Here is a 20,073-nt window from a genome sequence, read left to right on the forward strand (position 1 = left end):
CCGGCTGGCGCCGCCCCGAACCGGATTTTCCCGCCGCTGGGCACGTTCGCCTGTGCGAGGGCAGCCGCTACCGTGCGCTGTGGGGCAGCCTTTACGCGCCCGCTCCCGCTCTCTGATCCGGAGCGAGCCACCGCCTCTGTGCTGCTCCCTGACCGATTCGTTTCCTGTGTTACGCTTGGCTTCCAGCTCCAGAGGCTGCGCGCCCTGGGTGCGCATCGCCCTCTCTTCGGCCTTCCCGTTGCCGCTTTGTCTCCTGCTTAAACCACGCGCTGTGTTAATGAGCACCTCTTGAAAATGTGGCAACATATATATATATTGTTACTATAGTCTCAGTACTTTTATCTTATTTTCCAATGTTCCTTGCAGTCCCGCAAGACTGATTCATATATTAGTAAGCAGATTACGTTCGCTGATGTTTTTCAGTAACCGGGAAAAATACCTTCTSTTCAAAATCCTGTTCTGGAGTTTTCTGTCGGTATCTTGCTTTCCTGAGGTTTGCAGGCCCCGCTTTTGCATACGTTTGTTTTCTCTCCTTTTTATCAGTGGGACTGTAACCAGTAGCACGTWCAAGTAGGTAGATAGCGTAAAACCTTCAGAGTGGATAAGCACTTTTAAAGTCATGCAAAATGTGGTCCGAAAGAAGGGAAAAAAAGGGGGGGGGGGCTTATAAAGCTGCGTAGATGCGGGCACACCTGGTCTGGCTTCAGACTAAACTGGAAAAAGAATTAATTTCTTACCTGAATTTTCCCTCCCCAGGGTTTGTGAAGATACAGAAGAGCTCTGTGTTTGTTTGCAGGACCCCAGAGCCCGCTGCCTGAGGATGAGACTTYTACTAAAATTGCTTTTCACTAGGGCACATATCCGCTGTATTTGTCATCCCTGTAATTGCTACTTTTTTTCTTTTCCCCATTTATTTCCTTTTTAAAATTGGTTTAACTCTGCAGATAGTAGGCATACGCTTTTACCACAGTAGCTGGTCATGATAAGGGTTCGTATATGGTTCCTATAAGGGATGAATCCTAGCAGGAATTAAGTTAGGAGCCCTGCATCTTGTTTGGATAGCTGGGGAAGCAGAAGCACCAGGGGAACAGATAGGTCACAGGGAAAAGGGGGCTGAGGACAGTCTGCTGCAAACGTCAGCACCTATCTTCAGTTCCCCATKCAGGCAGTGGTGAATTTTCCCAGGGAGATGCTGATGCGGGAGAGAAATAACACAGCTCGGTCAACGCTTTCACAGAAAGACAACCGAGCAGCAAGTCCTCCCTGGCACCGCAAGAGAAAAGCAGCAGTGTCGAGCCCGAGGAGTAGCTCCACCTCAGCGCCAGCCTGCGCCTACCGCCCCACGCACCTCTCCCTCYGCACGCACTGGACCTTGAAGGGATTAAAGGAAATGCAAAAGCATGAGTAACTGCAGTAGGTAAATACTGACTATTTCCTTTTGCCTGGTATTTGYTTCAGTCAGGTTTCTGCACGCTGAAATGAGGTAAGGTGCGGATGCATCTTTCACTCACTCATTCCACCCTCACGCTTTGGCACATGGAGTTCATTAATTTTATCTGGGAACTTCACCAAAAATAAAACAAGCTAAACTGTGATGGTACAAGAAATTATAAATATTTTTCCATTAAGTGTAATTTAATTAGTTTTCACTGAAATCTGAACTTATAACACAGAGTCCTGTATATATTTCTCATCTCTGGGCCATAAYATCACAAAGAGAAACTGAAAGAGACTGCAGCTGTAAGGAACAAGCAGGCAGTACTAGCTGTGGGAAATGCACGGATACTGAAACACRTTAGGCAGAAGTATGCTTAATTCTGGATCGCCATTTTCCTCTTGCTGAAAAACAACCTTATCTCAGTCTGACAAAAATATAAATACTAACAACATTGAGAAAATGTGATGCATACATTTATTTAGTGCAAACTGCTTGGCACTGCAAGAGGATGTCTCACTGGCAGATTGCAAAGCTCTTCTGAATTGAGTAAGGATTACAAAAGAATGACTTTCTGCTGAAATAAAGCCCCCTTTCAAATAGAATACCTAGTTACAAACTAACCACAAGACGTATGATAGTTTAGTACAGGAAATAAACTCATACTTCGGTGGAAGAGCAGGGCAACATTAGGTAAACAAATTACTGGAGCTAGCTTTTGGCTAACATACTAGGACACTAGGTTTATGCTAATGAATACCACCAGAGTTTGTGCTGTTCCTTAAAATGGTTCAGGCCCACTTGTTCTCCAGCTCACCATTCTGTTTTATAGCAGAACAGCGCCTTCGCAATGTCCGTAAGAGAAAAACGAATCCTGCAGACCACAGAGCCACTTCCTGCAGCCTACCCGGCCATTCTCATATTAGTTCCCACAGCTGAATACGCTGCTGCAGAGGCAATGTTGAYCGTACGCATGTTCCTGGTAAGAAATGTCCACCACTGAAACCAACAATATTCCAGATGGGAAGGAGAATCTATAGCTGTGCTTCTGTGAGCAGGAGGCCTCACGCTAATCTGACAGACGTAAGTTAGACCAGTATGGAAGTTGTAGCTGTGTTGCAGTTCTTTTGCCCTGCATATCATTTCGCAGCAGAAACATTGCTGTATTGTGCCCTCACAAAATAGTTAAAGTTTTTTAATCCTTCATTAAATTCAGGAAGTCCTGTGCTGTCTTTTGTTATCACTAAGCRAAGGAAAATCTAAGTTACTCTTATAACAGCAGAGAATGGGGAAAACATTCTTTCCCAGATACGTCATTTTCACTTCCATGTCAGGTCCCACAAAAGGAGCCTCTCTGATTAATATTTTACTTTGCTGAAGATTTCTGATCTCTGGATATATCTGAACAATCTGACATTATATTTCTCCCTTGCAACCAGGTGTATATTGGGTTTTCCAGTATGATAACAGAGCCATATGGTCAAAAGCCAATCTACACTCTTCAGAGATAATGCAGTATGTTTTCTAAAAGGATGTAGGGGCTAATTCATTACAAAGATATATTTTGCAGATCATGTTTTCTATAAATTGAACTATGGCTGTCAGCATTGGGAAGTCTTTTGTATTAGAAAGCTATGAGTACTATAAGGTAGGAAGTTCATTTCAATATTTCTTTGTTCTTAAATGTCCTTGGACCATTTTTTGATCATTAAATAAACTAAATTAGCACAGGATTTGGAAGAAAGGTCCTTTTTTTTCAACTGAAAGGAGACTAGCGGGTTGGAAGCAAAGAGAAGGATGTAATCCTTTCAGGATGGAGAGGAGCCAGCAGCAGGGTTTGCAGGGATGGGTGCCTAGACAAGTTTTATCCAGCACCTTCATTCATGACCTGCCGAGTTCACAAAGTTTTCAAGTCTGTGGATGCTGCTAAACTCCCTAGGGCAACCAAATGCCATACCGATGGCAAGGAAGTTCCAAAGGATCTCATAAAACTGAATGGAGAGCAAAACGTTCGCATACGAGCTTCTGTGTGGATGAACTTAAAATAATAATACAAACCAAAAGCATTTAATGCTGAGCCTTGAAGCAGCTRTCACGGCTCAGGAAAGAGCTCCTGAAGTCACTGCTGACGGTTCTCTGAAGTCCGGGTGCGTTTGCTGCCAAAAAAGCCAACAAAACGTTGGGCAACATCAGGAAGAGTGTTGTGAAAAAGACAAAGCGCGTCATTTTGCTGCTATATATAACCCAGCGTACCACGTATTGAGCGTGGCTTGCACTTCTGATCTCTGTGGGAGAATAAGAACTCATTGTTGATTGATCAGCCCAGAAGGTGGAAGTGAACCATGATTTGCTGAGTTTGAATTTGTTAAACGTTTTTTAGTTACCTCCAGCTCCAGGACATGGCAGCAAGAGAGGAGCAGCTTTGAAGTCCTAGAGCAAAAAAATGTTTTTCTTTCTATAATATAGGCATTATAGCAATGTCTTTAGTACTTAAATCATCTCCTGAGCTCTCAGATTACAGGTATCTGAAGATTACTCCCTTTGCCTTTCTAAACAAAGGKTTTCCAAATACAGACTTGTATCTCTGTCAAGGAATCGCTTGGGGTTTACAGATGCACAGTGGCATTTCACCATTCATATCCTAATTCTTTAGGACCACCTTGGTGCCTGACTTCACATAACGAACATGCCAAGAGCCTTTTTTTAAAATGCCTCTTTGTATTTCCCTAACAACTAGTTACGTTGGCTCTATCCACAGTAAAACTAAACATCGGCCCCTATTTACTGACTAAAACCACTGCCAACTGTTATCAAAAAGTTTCTTCTAATAAACAGCATTTTACTCCCAAACTTTGTCTGCAAAGGAACAGAATTTTAACCCTTAGAAGGTAATTTAACCTATGCATGTGCTGGAGTCGAGCTTGAGATTCAAAAAGTAAGATCAAACACTGCTGAAAACCATAACAAATTTAATAATTACTGAAGTAGAAGCCTGTTAGAGCCATTGTTTTGGTACCCGAGTCTAGAGCAAGAGCCCTGGCTGTGAACGGACTGTGTCTCACCAAGTTTTATCCATGTACGGTTATATTTGCCAGCTGCAGAAAACTATTTGGGAAAAGTTAAGCAGCCAGCGACCTTATCATTCATTCTGCTGAACSACTGCCACTAGCCGGCTTGCCTGAACTGCATGAATGTCGCAGCTACCAAGCAGATCCCTGCAGTATGCTCAATTTTGGATGCTTCACACATTAAAGCTGTAATTCCTGTCGTGCTCCAGAAGCTCTTCTTTTCTGCAGAGGTGCCTCCTGAGGAGCAGAAGGGTTTTTTTTTTTTTTCCYTTTTAAAAAATGTGCTATGCATTCAAAAATGCGAAAAGAAAACAGCAGTTTGCCTGGCAAAAAGGATGTAGARCATACCAGATTAAGGGCAGAGCAATGTCAAATCAGAGAATCAAAAAAGTAACATCAGAAATATCTCTCAGTGCTCACACAAGACGTACGCAAGTTGTATATCGAAAAACAACAGAAATTCCCTCAGAACCTGCTTTCTTACAAATTCAAAATGCGTATGGGAAAGATTGACTAAAACATGCTTTGCTACAGTGACATGAACCACTGTGATTTTACTGACTCGAGGGAGCACACTGGTAAATACTCCTTACGTTTATTATAATCATGCAACTAATTAAACAGTTCACAAAGGAGAGCTTGCAGTAAGATATTAGACTACTAGGGGACCCAAGGCGTAAGTATACATTGCTTTCTGTCCAGTACTGCAGGATTTCACAAACAGTACAGGAGGAAAAAAACACATAAACTGTAACAGATGTTTGCTCAAGGAAGGTAACCCCTTAGGCTCCAAGCTGTTAAGTATAATTTTCTGGCTAACAAAACTGTCTAGGCACAGCAGCTAATGAAAAGCCACTGTGTGTAACATGCTTCGTACTATGCAGCAGTATAATGAAATAAAACATGTAATTTTTTGTACTTTGACATAAGCCTTCTTGCAACCACCTAGCACTGCTACACAGTTAAATCTCCTCTAGCTTAGCTCTCCTCCCATCTGTCATTTCATTATTTCCCCYTTTTTCCCTTCTTCTTGGTTCAGTTCTGCTCACTTTTTACTCCTACGCTCCTCTCTGCATTCCTCGCAGCTCCAGGCAGGCCTGGGAGTGAGTCTGCATGACRAAGATGCCAAGCACCACTGAGCCCTGGTAAACTCGGTGTGCTGGTAGCCGCGTCGGGGCAACCCCCGATCTGCRCGCAGGCACACGGTATGGACGGATCACACTGCTCCGCCGAACCCAGCCAGCGCCCRGAGGAGCTGTCGCCAACCTTCAAGTTTTAGGAATCGGAACAAATGCCAGATTTAGGAGGCTTCCATGTTCGAGAWAGGTAAAGGGGAGCCAGCTGACAAGAACATTTTTTTCCAATGTGAACATTTAGTTTCATGCCTATGTTATCCTTCCTGCTTAATAAAAAACATTCTGCTGTTCTTGGAGTGAGTGACAGTAATACATCAATGACTCACATTTCCATGTATTTAGCTGGATTACACTTACAGGAAAATCCCAAGGTAACTGCTGTGCAATTGTGTAAAATAAGTTTCACAGACCCCAACTTGCAGGCTGCTCCAGTAACATCAAAAAAAGATCCAAATCACTTAGACATGCTGGAAATTTTAGCACGACTTGGGGTGTGCTCTGCTCTCAGGGAATCAGTAATTCCAACCAACTCCTAGATTCAAAACCCATAMGCTTCCTTATATGAAAAACTGCTTAATCCCAGCACTTTACAGAACTTTTCCATGACTTGCCTCAGATAGATGACAATGTTTCTGACATATATATATATATATTTATATTATGGGTGTATATACATATACACACACACACACACATAAAAGAGCATATGTATTAGAAAGAAAAGAACTCCTCCTCTGCATCAGGAAATTTGAATTGCATGGACTTTGCTTCCTCCTAGTGGAATAGTGTATTATTGCAATGTTGGCCTCCRCTATTTGAAACTAGCCATTAGGTTGATACTTGTTGAACTGAACTTGCAGAAAATGCTTTATAATTTACAGATGTCTCCTTCTCAAGAATCCTGATCTTAGGTACACTTGAGTATTTGACATTCCACCTCTTTTTAAGAAGTGGTAGTTTAATTCACAAATATGTATTAGGAAGGTGAACATATTGAAAAATAATCATGTAGAATAGAAATAACAGTTTCTCTCTGGGACAGGTGTCCTTCACTGGTACAGCTATGAAGGATTTATACCACATTCTCAAGTAAGAGTTTCAATCCAATGTGAAAAATGTACATTTACAGAAGAATTTCTTGATGCATAAAACTTAAAAGATCTAATCAATCCACTTTTATTCTTGTGATTATTTGAAGAGACTGCTAAAGAACACAGATTTCAGAAAACACCATAGCAAGCAAGCACTCAGACCATCAGAGGTTTATAAACTATTATGATAATAAGAAAAAAAAAAGTTCTCTGTTGTGCTCATCAAGATTTTTGGCAAGTTTGCTCAAACCCAAGTATTTCTTTTCATTATCATGTTCAAACAGCTCAGATATATGAGTAACAGGAACTTTAGGTACAGTACCTAAAACYGTACTTGAATCAAAACAAAATTTAACCACTTCACGTCAACATTTATAAACGTGACATTTCTCCAAAACAAAGAGAACGTAAGTAGCAGAGACTGATTCTGATTCCTCGTCTCCCACGACCAAGAGCTTCTCATGGAAACCCCTTCACTCACCCTCAAACAGCAGGAAAAGTTTTACTGGTGAATTCCAGGAAATAAGTTTTATGACTTGGGAGACYCATCTGAAACTTCAGGATCTCGACTGCTAGAACATATATGGAAGCTGCCGCTTTTATCCCTTCAACAGCAGCCAGAGTTTGCTAACAGGAGAAGTACCAGAAGAAAAACCTAACCCAAGCACAGATTTATGGATTACAGCAGCATTAGGGTRCAACACTGCTTGCAATGTAACTCTCCTTTGAAAGAGACAGCACACCCTGAGATAAGAGACATTACAACCTCAAGATTAAGATGAGCTCAAAAGTGTATTTGACAAAAATACAGAAACATCCAGTGTCACAGTTTAATAATACAGAAATAACTTGTTTTGGATAAAACTGACATATTTGGTAATTTAAGGTTAAAACAACTTTCCAGACATATCAGTACTTAGCCAAGTTAAAAAAAAATCAAGTACCTTTACAGTCAAGACAGGAAGAAAAGATATAAACTACATATTTTTGACTGCAACTTCTTTCTAGTAGAGATCTCCAATAGACAGTAGCTGAGCCCCGTATGTTTCAGCCGCAAACCTTCTTTACCCTACTTTTCTGCCGCTTTCTCTATTTTCTGCGCCTTCTGCCAAAGTTCAGATCAGTCAGCTACAACCTCAGCCTCTGAACGTCCCACATCTAAGAGAACACACAAAACACTTTCTTTGATCTCAACCAGTCATACCAACCCTGACCTTAAAAATATATATATATAAATATATATATATATAAATAAAAAAAACCCTCTACTATCCCTATCATCTGGAAGGATCTTCAAGGGTTCAGCTTAAAATTCCAGCTTCTTGAAARGCCTCTCCTCTAGCTGAGGTAGTCTTCCTCTCTCCCCAGACACTAAGAAATCAGTTTTCCACAAGGTGYAATTATGCTAGTGGACTGGATTTAACACACAACCAACCTCTGCCACCCCGCTCTTTGGATTTTGCTTTGTAGTTCTTTGTATGTTGATAAATCAAAGGTATTTTAGATAACCAATGTTACAGCCAGCTCACATTTGCAATACGCACAGCAGTGTTAGACGAGGCAGACAAGTGCCACACAAATGGGGGGCGAGTTCTTGCCTCATGCCTCCTTTTCCCCTTTTTTTCTAGCCATCACTGAAGCATCTTCATTTTGGTTCTTTTGGTAAAATTAGCTGATCTACATCAATAGTTAGCCCAGAGAGGCAGGAACTATTTAAGACACATAGAGCCTAAGGCCACTCGGTAAGAAAGATGTGCCTCTTCCCTGCACAGAGGGAAGGGTCCTCCAGAACCACCAGGGCAAAGATGAAGCAGACAGTAATGACAGGTGAGTTTTTTTAGTTTTTATTTTGCTTTTGGCAGCACAGCCACCCAAGTGTCTTGTCATCTAGGGAAGTTAATTCTACTGCTGGGGAGTGCAAGTGAAATTAAGGGGTTCTAGCAGCAAAATCACCCTGCCAGTTGCTGCCCCCTACTTCTTCAGCACCTTCACCAATCATTTGCCTTCTATACTAAGAAAGCTCTCCCAGACACAATCTTCTTAATCTTACTCTAAACACATTTCCACAGTTTGGCTATTATGTTCCTGATAGCATATGGTAGGTAGTAGGGTCAAGTTTCAACACTGCTGCAAGATCAAAGCCCCATCTTGCTATAAGTCTTTTTATGTTGTTCATAGTTAACTATTAAACTTTTACAGAAGCAACATAGAACAATAGTCTGACAGAAAAAAACTGACACTTGCAAAAAATGCAGTGTAATCACAAGTTGCATTTTGGCACCATGATTTCTTTCCTTTTGCCTATCTGCGCCTGTGACTTTTGAACCTCTCAGTATTATTAAGAACTATCTTCTGAACATACTTGCTACTGAATTGCCTCAAAGTACTACACAGGTATTTGAAAAGAATTTAATAAATTATTTTCTGCACATCAGCTGAAGTACATTCTATCCGTCATTTCAGTTTCATACTTAATGAAAGGGTACACACACTCTACAGGACAAAAAATTTAAACCATGAATATTTACTAAATTATACATTGTGACTATTTACTAAATTATACATTGTAGTGATTAAAACAAGACACACACCAGAAAAAATACACTTGCTGAAGCCTGATGTATATACTACACTGGGAAGTCTTCAGTGACACGACAAAGAATTGTGATTTCCCCCCCCAATTACAAGCGAGCAGAGGATTTGTCAGACATTCATTTTGGAGCTTCCACTGTCCACTCTACGCCTCCTTCCTCTTGATGATCAGAGGTCCAACATTGTCACCAGTTTCATCGTTGTGCTTCGTGTGAGAGCCATCACACAGGGGGAACTGAAAAGAGAAAGAATATTTAATTATACACAGAGTCATAATCAAGAACCAAGACTGAACGTTCTTAGAGTATCTCCTCAAAATCCATTGTGACCATACACCACAAATTTTGCCCTGGTGTTTGAGGTCTCCCTAGGTTTTGGTGAAACACTAGTTCTGCTCACAGGAGCACAGCGGATGGAAAGCYTGTTATTGAAAAGGAGGAACTCAGTTCAGTGTTCTAGTCTCACACCACCACTAGGAAAATGAAGCCCAAGCTGGCCTTCAACTGTAACCTACTTGAAATCTCTCTCAACCACACCCAACACTGTTTTCCTGGGCAAGAGCCACAAAGTTGAACATAGTTACAGAAGGTAGGTGGGGAGAGGAAGAAAATTAAGAGTTCCTCAGCTGATTTTTTTCCCCTGGTTTTCTCTAGCACGTGAAGAAAAAAAAGGACTGCTTCCCTAGGTAACCTCTAATTAAGGAAGGAAGCCAACAGATTAGTTCTGCATGCAGACAGCTRGATTGGCAAGCCACCTTTACTTCATCCCTACACAACTAGCTTATCTCATTGACACAAAGGTCCCTTTGCGCAAACTGGATTCTACATTAGGATTTYGACCTGCTAATGAAAATAAACCACATCTCCAGTTGACATGGTTATTCATCAGGGGCTTTTAAAGGTAGCACTGAGGAAGTAATTTGAAGACTTGTTTGTTCCATAAAAAAAYAGAACAGCCTGGTCAGGGCAAGACCCAGAGGGATTCTCCTTTAGCCAGYAATAACAGCTCAGGTCCTGGACTGCTCACAACTACTCTGCTCCTGGGCAGCTGTTTTCCTCCACAAGAGCCAAAGAACGTTCTGTGAAGCAACAAGAGTTAGGTCAGACCCCATCCCTTCTTGATGATGGGTTTTTCAGGGCTAAGCCTATATTTTTAGAGGGAACTCTGGAGATCAGCACAGAAGWCATGTACCAGTATTTTGCAGTCAATTTCTATTTTGTTCACTTTGAAATAACTGCAATCAAACTTAGGCATTATTCAGCTTGAGCTTTTACAACAGCAATATCCCCTTCACATTACAGTCATGATCAAATCATCAACACTGCACTGATCCTAGTGTCCTCAGCTCAGTCCTAGCCCTTGAAAAAAATTAACATCCTTAACAGTCATGCATRGTTACAATAAAAGATTTCAAAATAATGCACAAAAATAATAGCATGAAAACAACGTACTTGTAAAAAAGAAAGAATTTCAGAGTTCTAAAGATAAAGCCACATGCTCTGTTGGGTAGGATTATTTTTTTTTTTTTTTTTTTTTTTTTTTTTTTTTTTACTGAGGCACAAGACAAGGAGGTCTGTTTTTCACAATTAAAAGAAGTCAAAAAAAGTGCTATGAATGGCAGGTGAAGTTTCCAAATAAAGAACTCCCAGAAATTGGAGAATACTCATGTATGCTAAATCACRCAGGAACTTTATCATCAAACCAGTCACCTGTGACTCAATGACCAGGCACTGACAGATACTTGGCAAAAATTACAGCAAACAAGAACATATATGTTCATGGGACACTGATCAACTTCCACCCCAGTTATTTTTGACTTGTTATTTTTCCATGCAGCACCACAGTCCATCGCTCTTTACTGAACTCCAACCCAGCTTCCATCAGACATGTAACGTTTCACATGCTCCAAGGACGCGGGCCCAAGGTCCAACAACCCCAACATCCTCACTTCATATATGTGAGTAACAAAAATGGTGGAATTCACAGGCTTCAGACAACATCAAGGCATCTTTAACAGTTACCAACTTGGACTGGACTGTCCTTAATGCATCCTCTGGCTCAGCTGGTCACTAAACCACTAGGCTCCTGAGGCTAGGATACTAGACTTCAATTTCTCTCTCTCTCTCTCTCTCTCTCTCTTTTAAGTATTCCCTGTGCTTTTCCAGAGCATCCTCTTAGCCACCTTCAAGACCAGATACTGAATTAGATGGATCCTCAGACTGACACAACATGTTGATCCTTGCTCAAGATAAAGCAGGTTAGCAATAGTAGTCAGAGCATCGTGGGGCTCAAGGGAAATGTGCACCGATGCCCCGGAAAGCTCAGCTTATTTCCCTTGACACTGAACGGTTTTGGTTTCTTTACCACTGTTCCTTATATTCTACAGCAGTATTCATCAACCCATGAAATAGRGACAAATGCTGCTCCAGAAGACACAAAGGTTGCAGGTTACTTGGGGGGGGAAGGATAACATGTTCTAACTTTACAGTAATTAAGATTTGTTATTAGACAAAACTCTTGCCTCTGGAATTAGTAACTTTGATCACTGAGTTCTTCCACAAAATGACAAGTATTGCCATGAAAGTCCCTGCAGAGCACAACACYAAAGAATAAAGGATCATTAAAAAAAACTATCACCTACTTTAGCAGACAGAAGTACATCCTATCTTATCTGAAGAAGTTATCTATTTTTATATAAATGTGTGTGTGTATTTTATATAGTGTATTTTATATAAAAATACAACAAYTTTATTTATTTATTTTTACACATGCACTTTAACAACAGTGAAGTAAACATTAGAAGTTTGGCCAGCACAAAAAAGCCTTTACATTATACTGTTTTAGAAACAACAACTGAAAATAATGCTGTTCATCTTCCAAGAGCTATGCTGGAATAGTCCAACTAGGACAGAACTGTTTTGTTATTCCCAGTACAGGAGGAACAGCAGGCAAAGCCAGCTGGAGTAAACAGCCAGTATACACAGAAATATCCTACGCTGCGCAATGCTACAGGTTCCATTAACAGCCTCCTTGCCTCAGGTCAGGCTATCTCATCAGAAGTGCTCACATACTCAAACAAGAAGTTTCCTCTAACCTGCATATGAAGTAGAGATCCCCATACACTCCTTTTATTTAATAAAAGAGCAGTGGGTGCTTTTGTGCTTTTTGCCACTGAAGTAGCAGTGATTTTCTGCCTTGAAAGTGCACAGATTCTACCATTTTACCACCACATAAATATTACCTTATAATCTTGGTTTGAGCACTGTGAAAAACAAACACTGCCAGCAAACCAAAGATGACAAGCATGCAAAAGGGTATCTGTCTTTTATTACTGCTTGGCAAAGAGAACACGGAAAGAAGCACGCACACCATCTTAAAGTTATCACGCTCTCCACCACACAAGGTCAACTGATAAGCACAAGGGGAAGACAGCGATACTGGAAACTGAAGTCTTTGAAGCAGAACATGCTGATTAAGATACTCATTACTAAGCATTAGTAGAAGAAAATAAATGGCTTTGAATTTTTCCACTGAGCTCTTTAATGCCTTTACAAGACCTTTCAGATTAGAGCTCCAAGAACAGGCTCACTATAAGGTGGTCCCTGTCTGCTTCCTTTTAGCATTTGATTACAGCGGCCTAACTCAGCAGGACAGTATGTTCCTAAACTAACAACACCCTTCAATATATGCCAAAATGTATTTCATAGCATTTGTTTTTCAGAAAAAAGATAGTATCAAACAATAGTTAGAATTATGGCAGGAATTGCACCGCAACTCCTAAAACCAGACACTACTTCCATTCCTGTTTTCTAAAGAAGCCAGAAGTATAAATGCTAAGGTACAAGTTCGAATTTTTGGGGCAGAAGCACTGAAGGAGGTGCCTACAGTACTTCAACCCGGTTTTAGATATCACCACTGCTGCTACTTAGAGCAGYATTTCTCCTCCCGCTATTTTTCTTTTCCCAAAGCTGTAACACTCATAGCAACTTCCAGTGCTAGGATTTTGATTATCAGTTGAGACTTACATTGAAGATTTAGAAGCAATGCTGCCATGCACATATTATTGCATGACACCTGCATGCTGGACATCCATCAGCACTACATGTAAGCACACACATGTCCCTATAATACGTAATATATTTATGTGTGTGTGTGTGTGTGTGTGTGTGTGTGTGTGTGTGTGTGTGTGTGTGATTTAGTTCATGGTACCCACAGTGGCCATGGAGAAGAAAAAACAAAAATCCCATGGCAGTTTAGACTCTGGACAGAGCATAGATTACAACCCACTCTCTCAGAGGACTACTTCAGAATCAAGTCACGATACTTTCAGACTGTCAGTAGTGTTCATTTTTTTCCCAACCTCTTCTCTTTCCCTTCAGGTAAAGGAGGCAGATCTGATGACAGCAACGACTGAAAATACCCGGAGAACTAYGCACAGCGTGGCCTGATTAAACCAGGCTCTAAGGCATGGGAAGTATAGTATTTAGCTCACTGACGGCGAGATAACCAGGTTTCAAGGCTGCTAGTCTCAGTTATCTGGCTTTGAAGGCTTGCAGTATCTCAGTCTCCACACATTAGTATCTCAACTTCAAACRGCTTTTAGACCTGCGGCAGTTGTAAACTGACCAGACTACTCCGGCAGTATGCTTTCTCTCATTACAGGCCCCAGAACTATCACACACCTCATAGATCTCGGTTACCTTGGGTGGCTCACGTTTATACCTGATCTTATGATGTTACTGAAAGCCTAGATACTTGCCTGTGAAGCTGGATTGCCCCAGATTAGTGGTAAGCAGAGTGAGTTGGACCTGTGCCTGGATATAGGCTGGATTCTYAGTTTCTCAGAGATAGAGTCTAAAGCACGTCAGCACTATTCCACTAGCTTTTCTTTAAAATTACTCATAAAGCTATGAGTTGCAAAGGCRCAAATGTATTAAGCCCATCTTTCCAGATCTTTCCAAAGCTTTGAACTATATGAGGTTTTTGTTGGTTTAGATTATCTCCATCAACACTCAGAACAGATCATTGCTGTAGCTGTGTGGCAACAGGTAGCTATTTACAATACACAGCAATACAACAATAAATTTTGGACAAAAGAAACAATACTATCATAACACCATCCGCACAGGTCCAGGCTACATTTCACTGCAGTATAGTTAGGTGAAGAGAAGTTAGTTTTTTCTGAACACAGCAGTTTGAAAAGTTTTAATAAAAGATGCATGCACATCAAAAAACAAAGGCATTCATTCTTGCCTTACCTTCTTAGACCTCCAGCAACGACAGTACACAGCCTTGTCTCCCAGATCTTCCATATCAAATGCGTGGACTACCTTGGGGTTATCCTTCTGGATATGGAGATTTACCATTGCTTTGCAACATTTGTCTTTAGAGAGAAATTTTCTGTAAGCTAGATACCCAACAGCAGCTGCTCCAGCAGCTAAGGAGACTGCAGCAACCCATTCAACTAGAGTAAAAGAAGAAAAGACAGACTGTCAAGTTTCTTGATCATGATATTCTGTTAAGCTTACTTCAAATAGCAGGTGTCTCCATGTTTGTGGCAACAYCTCTATTTTCCAAAAGACTTTTCTGTTCTGTAGCAGAAATATAGTATTTCAGAACTAAAATATTTCTTCCTGGCGCTCATCCAAGTGCTCCTTTCTACTGACCAGAGTTCTCCTTCACCCCTAATCCCTTCTATCCAAGGGCTAGGATTACCATGGCACTTTTATTTCCCTTTTTCTTTAGGAGCCAGTGCCATTGAAGTCGTACATAAAGTAGTACATCGTTTGCAAGTTCTGCCCATTAAAACAGCTGTGAGCAGCAAGAGAATGTGTTGCATGTTTCTGCTGCAGAAAAGTCACTAGAGAAGAACACTTAGCATCAACAGCATACAGAGAATTTCTCCATGGTATTGGTACTGAACTGACTTTTCATATAACACATGTTGTAACTAAAAAAAAAAGTTAACAGGTGTTTGGCAATGGGGAAATTATGTAATATACTACCACTTCAGAAGAGAAACAAAAGCTGGCTTAGATTAAATCCCTACAGTGGTGTACAGGAAAGAATACAGATCCAAAAGGATTACATTTAACAATAACTGCACAAATTTGTTTTAACTGGATTCGGCCCTGACTCTTTCAGAGACAACTAACGTTTAAAAAGCCTCTACCCTCCTCCACAAGCCTCACTTTTTCCACTGGCCAACAGTTATCTCTAAATCTTTGCAGTCGCTCTCACTTGGTATCATTTCCTTTGCTGCAAGGTGTTCTCCCGCTTCTCCAGTCTYTATTGTTGCACCATGAAAATATCCTGGACTTTGGCCCAACTGTCGCAGGGTTCTGGTTGCCATAACGGCCACAGCCCCTTCTGTTCAAAGCGGCTCCCTCCCCACAAAGTCRGGGTCCTAAACCTGGCACTGCTTCTTCCCTTCTTAACCACCACTTCCACTCACAGATGTGCTCCTCATGTATACAATACAAGTTCAGCTGGCTCTGCGATGGATCTAAGGGGAATTTAAGTTTTAGAGCATTTATACTACTTTAGAAAGCTCAGCCTCCAGTTGGGAATTTCAGTTTCACCCTTCAACGTTTACACTGGATTTGAGAGACACCAACCCAACGGCACCTCTGGAGCCAGAGCCATTACTATATTAATTCCAACTCTGAAGGACAAGAAGAAACAAAAAGCCTTTGCTATTCTTGCTACTTTCCACAGCTAACTGACTTGCAGTATCCTCACTGTGAACTTCCACAAACAGGATCAAGAAGGTTGTCTGCCGTGCCCCAGAGTCCTTCCCAAAATCCATACCAAGCTCTTTCCTCATCTAAGACAACACGTTAGCTAATATGCATTATGCTGATCTACAAGTGTCTGGATTTAGCAATATATGGAATTAGATAAATGCCTGCAAGGACAAATTCATCCCTGTAAGATCAGGCAAGAGAGATGGGGAATTCTTGGATAAGTGTCTTGCTAAGTGGGTAACAGATGCAGAAATTCTTCAAAGTTCATTTTTCTCAGTAAATGAAGCAGAAGAGACCTAAGTATGCTGAGAAAACCCCTGCAACTGCATGATAAACCATCCGTCTAAAAACAGGATGATGCTAAAAACGCTTAATGCACCTTAATAGCAAGCAATTTACAGTATATTTTCCTATTTCCAAGCTCCTTAAAACAATACAAGCACCTCAGAAGATACCATGAATGCAATGTTGCTATAGCCATTTAGTGAGTTTTCACCTCTTTATTTCTCCATTACAAACTAGCAAGAGTAATGGATTCATTGCAGTTCTGCAGGGTAGGAAGCAAGGAGATGAGATTACAAGAAGTCCAAACTGATCCAAAAAATATCCACAGCTTCAGTCAAAGGAACAGGTCTCTCCCAATGGAAGTCACTGCATCCACTTGGAAACATCCTCTTCCCCTCTCGCTGGGACTCTGCTGCTTGAGGACCTTTCCACAAGCACAAGCAGCACAGGACTACAAAGGGGAGCAGGAACTCAACTGGGTCAGGGACAAGCAAGGTCTGACAAGTCTGAAGTGATTTCTGGCAAAATTTAAAGTGCAAGTACAACAGTGGCATGAAACAGAGGTATTGCCCACACCAGGAATTTCAGAAAAGCAGCGGTTTCATGGATTGCCCAYGCCAATGCTTTACACATTGCTTGGATCAAGGATCCGTGAGCTAAGCCTTAATTATCACTTTTAATCAGCTGAGAGGAAACTGTTAGACTAGATCCAGTCTCTTTAGGAAAATAAGGAGAGAAAATAACTTTAATGAAGCCAAGAGATGACTCCTAGAACTGAACTAGCCTTTAAGTTGTCTTGGAAAGCAATTTTGTATTGCATATATCCAGAAGCAAAGCGTAAATCAGCTTAAGAAATCATTAGAGAAAAATATTTTGTTGATAAAGACACTTCCATAACTAGCAACATGAGCCAGAATGTCTGTACTAAAATTCACYAGCCTTCTAATATGTGCAGAAACAGCTGTTCTGCACAGCTGCTGCAAACTCCTATCCCTTTGATCATCCCTCAACCACCTACCAAATAACCACRCGCAGCACATCCAATTCAACAGCAAAGATCTTTAATTTAAAGCCACTATCATCTTATATACCAATTATTCTTTATTTCTCTTCTTCTAGTCCAGATTCATCTATTTCACACAAGGGAGACTGTGTATATACGAACATACAGCTTAATACATTTTCTCCTTACATTAGGTCAATGACTTTTTTTGCTAAATGTTTTTTTCCTTCATTTCTCTGGCACTGCATCAGAGCAGAAAATACTATCACATGATAATACATAAACACAAATATTTAAAGTAGTCTACTTATAAACTTCAGCACCGGCTTAATAAGTATCATTTGAATTTATGAAAACCATTTAAATTTAATGAATGAACTCTCTYTTACAGTCCTTACTGCCCTGCAAAGTTTCAGAGGTCATGAGTCTTGCTATAGACTTGTTTTACAAATAGAGATTTAGAAAACACTGGAATGTCCATTTCATATTTCAAACTAAATTAAGCATAAAACTGCACTTGCAACGGAGAACACTTTTCAGTTTTTTTTTTTTTAAAAAAAAAAAACTTAAAACTCTGTTTCAAAAGGCCTCTGGCATCAATTCTACAGTTTGCTGCCAAGCTCAAGGTCAGACATGTATTACTTGAAGAGGTTACTTCAACAGAGTGACACTGATGTGGAATGTGAAGTTTTTTTTTTTTTCTTTAAAAGCTTAAGAGCAGCTTGTGAAGAGATCATTAAACAAATTGCGGTTATAGTACCAAAACACAACATGACAAGTTGCCACAGGACAGAAGCATAAGCAGCATGGCAAAAAAATTGTTTCACCGTTGTATGCCCTACACAATAAGGGGGGGAGGGGGAAGAGGGGAAGGAGGGGGAAAAAAAAAAAAAAGAGGAGCAGAGGCGGGAATAAGACTTCAGAAAAATTCTGGAAAACTCAGTCGCCCTTTACCTGCAGCAAGAGGCACACAAACAGAGAGAGCCTCTGCTCCCCCCAAGGGTACGTGACCCCCGCCAGTTAATTTTCCAAGAAGGAACCATCACAGGGGCCATGGATGGCCGCCCCCCTCCACAGCTCGCCCGGGAGACGCCCCCGAGCCGATTCCAGACCCGATAAAAGCTCCGCACGCGATCTGAAAGGCAAACGGAACCGCGGCCGGGCAGATGAAACCACCTGCTGCCCCTTCCCCACGCCCAAGGGAAACAGGGGCCACGGCCCCTTCRCCGAAACCGCGAGCCGAAGGAGACCACGGGGGGCTGGGGGGAGAGCGCCGCCATTTTGTCCCTCAGGGTCCGGCGGGGCGTGAATGCCGCGCCCCCTTCTCCCCCCCCCGCCCAACGGCACGCGGGGAGCGCGCGCTCGTGACCCCCCACCCCCATGGCACGCGCCTTCCCCCACCCCGCGCGCCTACCCCGCACGGCGGAGTTGGACCCGAGCCCCATGGCTGCCCGCTCCGACGCCGCAGAGCGCACTGGCAGCGCGGCGCCGCGCATGCGCCCACCCCCGCGTAAGATGGCGGCGGCGCCCGCCCCTTAAAGGTGAGCGGGGCGCCGCCGGGCGCGAACACGCGTTACCGTCRCCCGCTTCGCTGCCAGCTGCCGGGGAGGGGTGTGTGTGTGTGGGGGGGGGGGTACCTGGACTATCCCCTCCGCGCTCAGGTGCGGAGGGGTGAGCTGAAGCAAAACGGCGCTTTTTGTTGTTATTATTTTTCCAATATAGGAAAATCRGCCTGTTCAGCAGCAGCGCCCCTTTCACGTGGTTTCAAGACCACCTTGTGACTTAAAAGCACAGCAGAGCTAAGGCGTATTGCTAGCATCAGGCTTGCGCCAGGAAAATCTCCGAGGAGTAGTAGCATTTGGGCCAAACAGAATTGAAGAGCATTCCTGCTGATTGTTCAGTGTTTCTCATGTGATGTCGCTGGCATTTGCTTTTAGTATTCAGAATGATACCCTTCTTAAGCCTCAAAGAGTCAAGTATTGGCATAAGAATCTACATCTTTATTAAAATATATAAATTAGAGATATGCACCTGGTCAAGGGCTTGCAAGACTGGGAGCTGCTAGGCAGTGTTGTCAGCCAGCACACCTCTTCTCATTGCTTTCCTATGGCATCTGAATGTGACATCTGTGTCTTACTGCTCTGCAGTTACAGCTGCCATAACTCTCGAGCTGGATGGGATTAAGTTTCCTGTTCTTCAGATCTCGATGTGCCTGCAAAGAATGTGACCTTCAAACATCTTTTGTGTGATGACTGTAAACAGCCTGATTAGTTTTGTTAGTTTTCCAGCTGCCCCACTGATTTTCCAGGTGGAGAGGAAAAGGCTGAAGCAAAGCCTTTTCTAAGGCTCGCTAAATAGGATAAATCTGAAGTACAGAGATAGAGAAATAAATTGATAACACAGATTGACAGAACAGCTCCAAAAGGGGGGTTACTTCATTTTAATCCCCAGAGACTGCTGAAGAGGGAGGGGCCTGATTTACTGCGGGACAAATCTGAAAGGGCAGAGCGTGCTGTTGGGTGACAGGGGTCGAGGAGCACGGAGCGGCTGTGCGGGAGGGCTGCTCCAGAAGGAGGGAGAGCAGCGCACGCCGGGGCCGGGCCTCGGTGCGCACGGAGGGCAGCGCCGCGCTTCCCCCCGCCCCCCACCACACACGAAGGACTACATTTCCCATCGCGCCCCGCGCTGGCGGCGCGCGAAGGCGGACACAAAGGGCT

General features: G+C 42.3%; 3 protein-coding genes across 3 annotated transcripts in view; 1 reads left to right on the forward strand and 2 right to left on the reverse strand.

Moving 5' to 3' along the window:
- Positions 1 to 216, reverse strand: part of IPMK (inositol polyphosphate multikinase) — a 39,594-nt gene extending 39,378 nt beyond the window's left edge. Inside the window, exon 1 of the mRNA XM_085302020.1 lies at positions 72 to 216. Coding sequence (XP_085158146.1) covers positions 72 to 216 — 145 coding nt within the window. The remainder of the gene's footprint in view (positions 1 to 71) is intronic.
- A 7,287-nt stretch (positions 217 to 7,503) lies between these two features.
- CISD1 (CDGSH iron sulfur domain 1) lies at positions 7,504 to 18,857 on the reverse strand. The gene is made up of 3 exons (XM_085302030.1): positions 18,771 to 18,857; positions 14,581 to 14,786; positions 7,504 to 9,557 (listed from the first exon to the last, which is right to left on the reverse strand). Exons 1-3 carry the CDS (start codon positions 18,850 to 18,852, stop codon positions 9,468 to 9,470), a joined length of 378 nt encoding a protein of 125 aa, XP_085158156.1. The 5' UTR covers positions 18,853 to 18,857; the 3' UTR covers positions 7,504 to 9,467.
- The window catches only part of UBE2D1 (ubiquitin conjugating enzyme E2 D1), a 20,071-nt gene continuing 18,822 nt past the window's right edge, over positions 18,825 to 20,073 (forward strand). The window contains exon 1 of the mRNA XM_085302028.1: positions 18,825 to 18,897. The gene's annotated coding sequence lies outside the window, so the exon portion shown is untranslated. The remainder of the gene's footprint in view (positions 18,898 to 20,073) is intronic.

This window comes from Rhea americana, unplaced genomic scaffold (genome assembly GCF_003343005.1).
Source record: "Rhea americana isolate MKP2758 unplaced genomic scaffold, rheAme1 scaffold_183, whole genome shotgun sequence".
Classification (NCBI taxonomy): Eukaryota; Metazoa; Chordata; class Aves; order Rheiformes; family Rheidae; genus Rhea; species Rhea americana.

Excerpts from the sequence above, each read along its gene's own strand:
- CISD1 (XM_085302030.1), bottom strand. The coding sequence starts at position 18,852 with ATGCGCGGCGCCGCGCTGCCAGTGCGCTCTGCGGCGTCGGAGCGGGCA. Across the intron at positions 14,787-18,770 it reads GTCCAACTCCGCCGTGCGGG|TTGAATGGGTTGCTGCAGTC; the intron begins GTAGGCGCGCGG and ends CTTTTACTCTAG. Across the intron at positions 9,558-14,580 it reads GTTGCTGGAGGTCTAAGAAG|TTCCCCCTGTGTGATGGCTC; the intron begins GTAAGGCAAGAA and ends TTCTCTTTTCAG.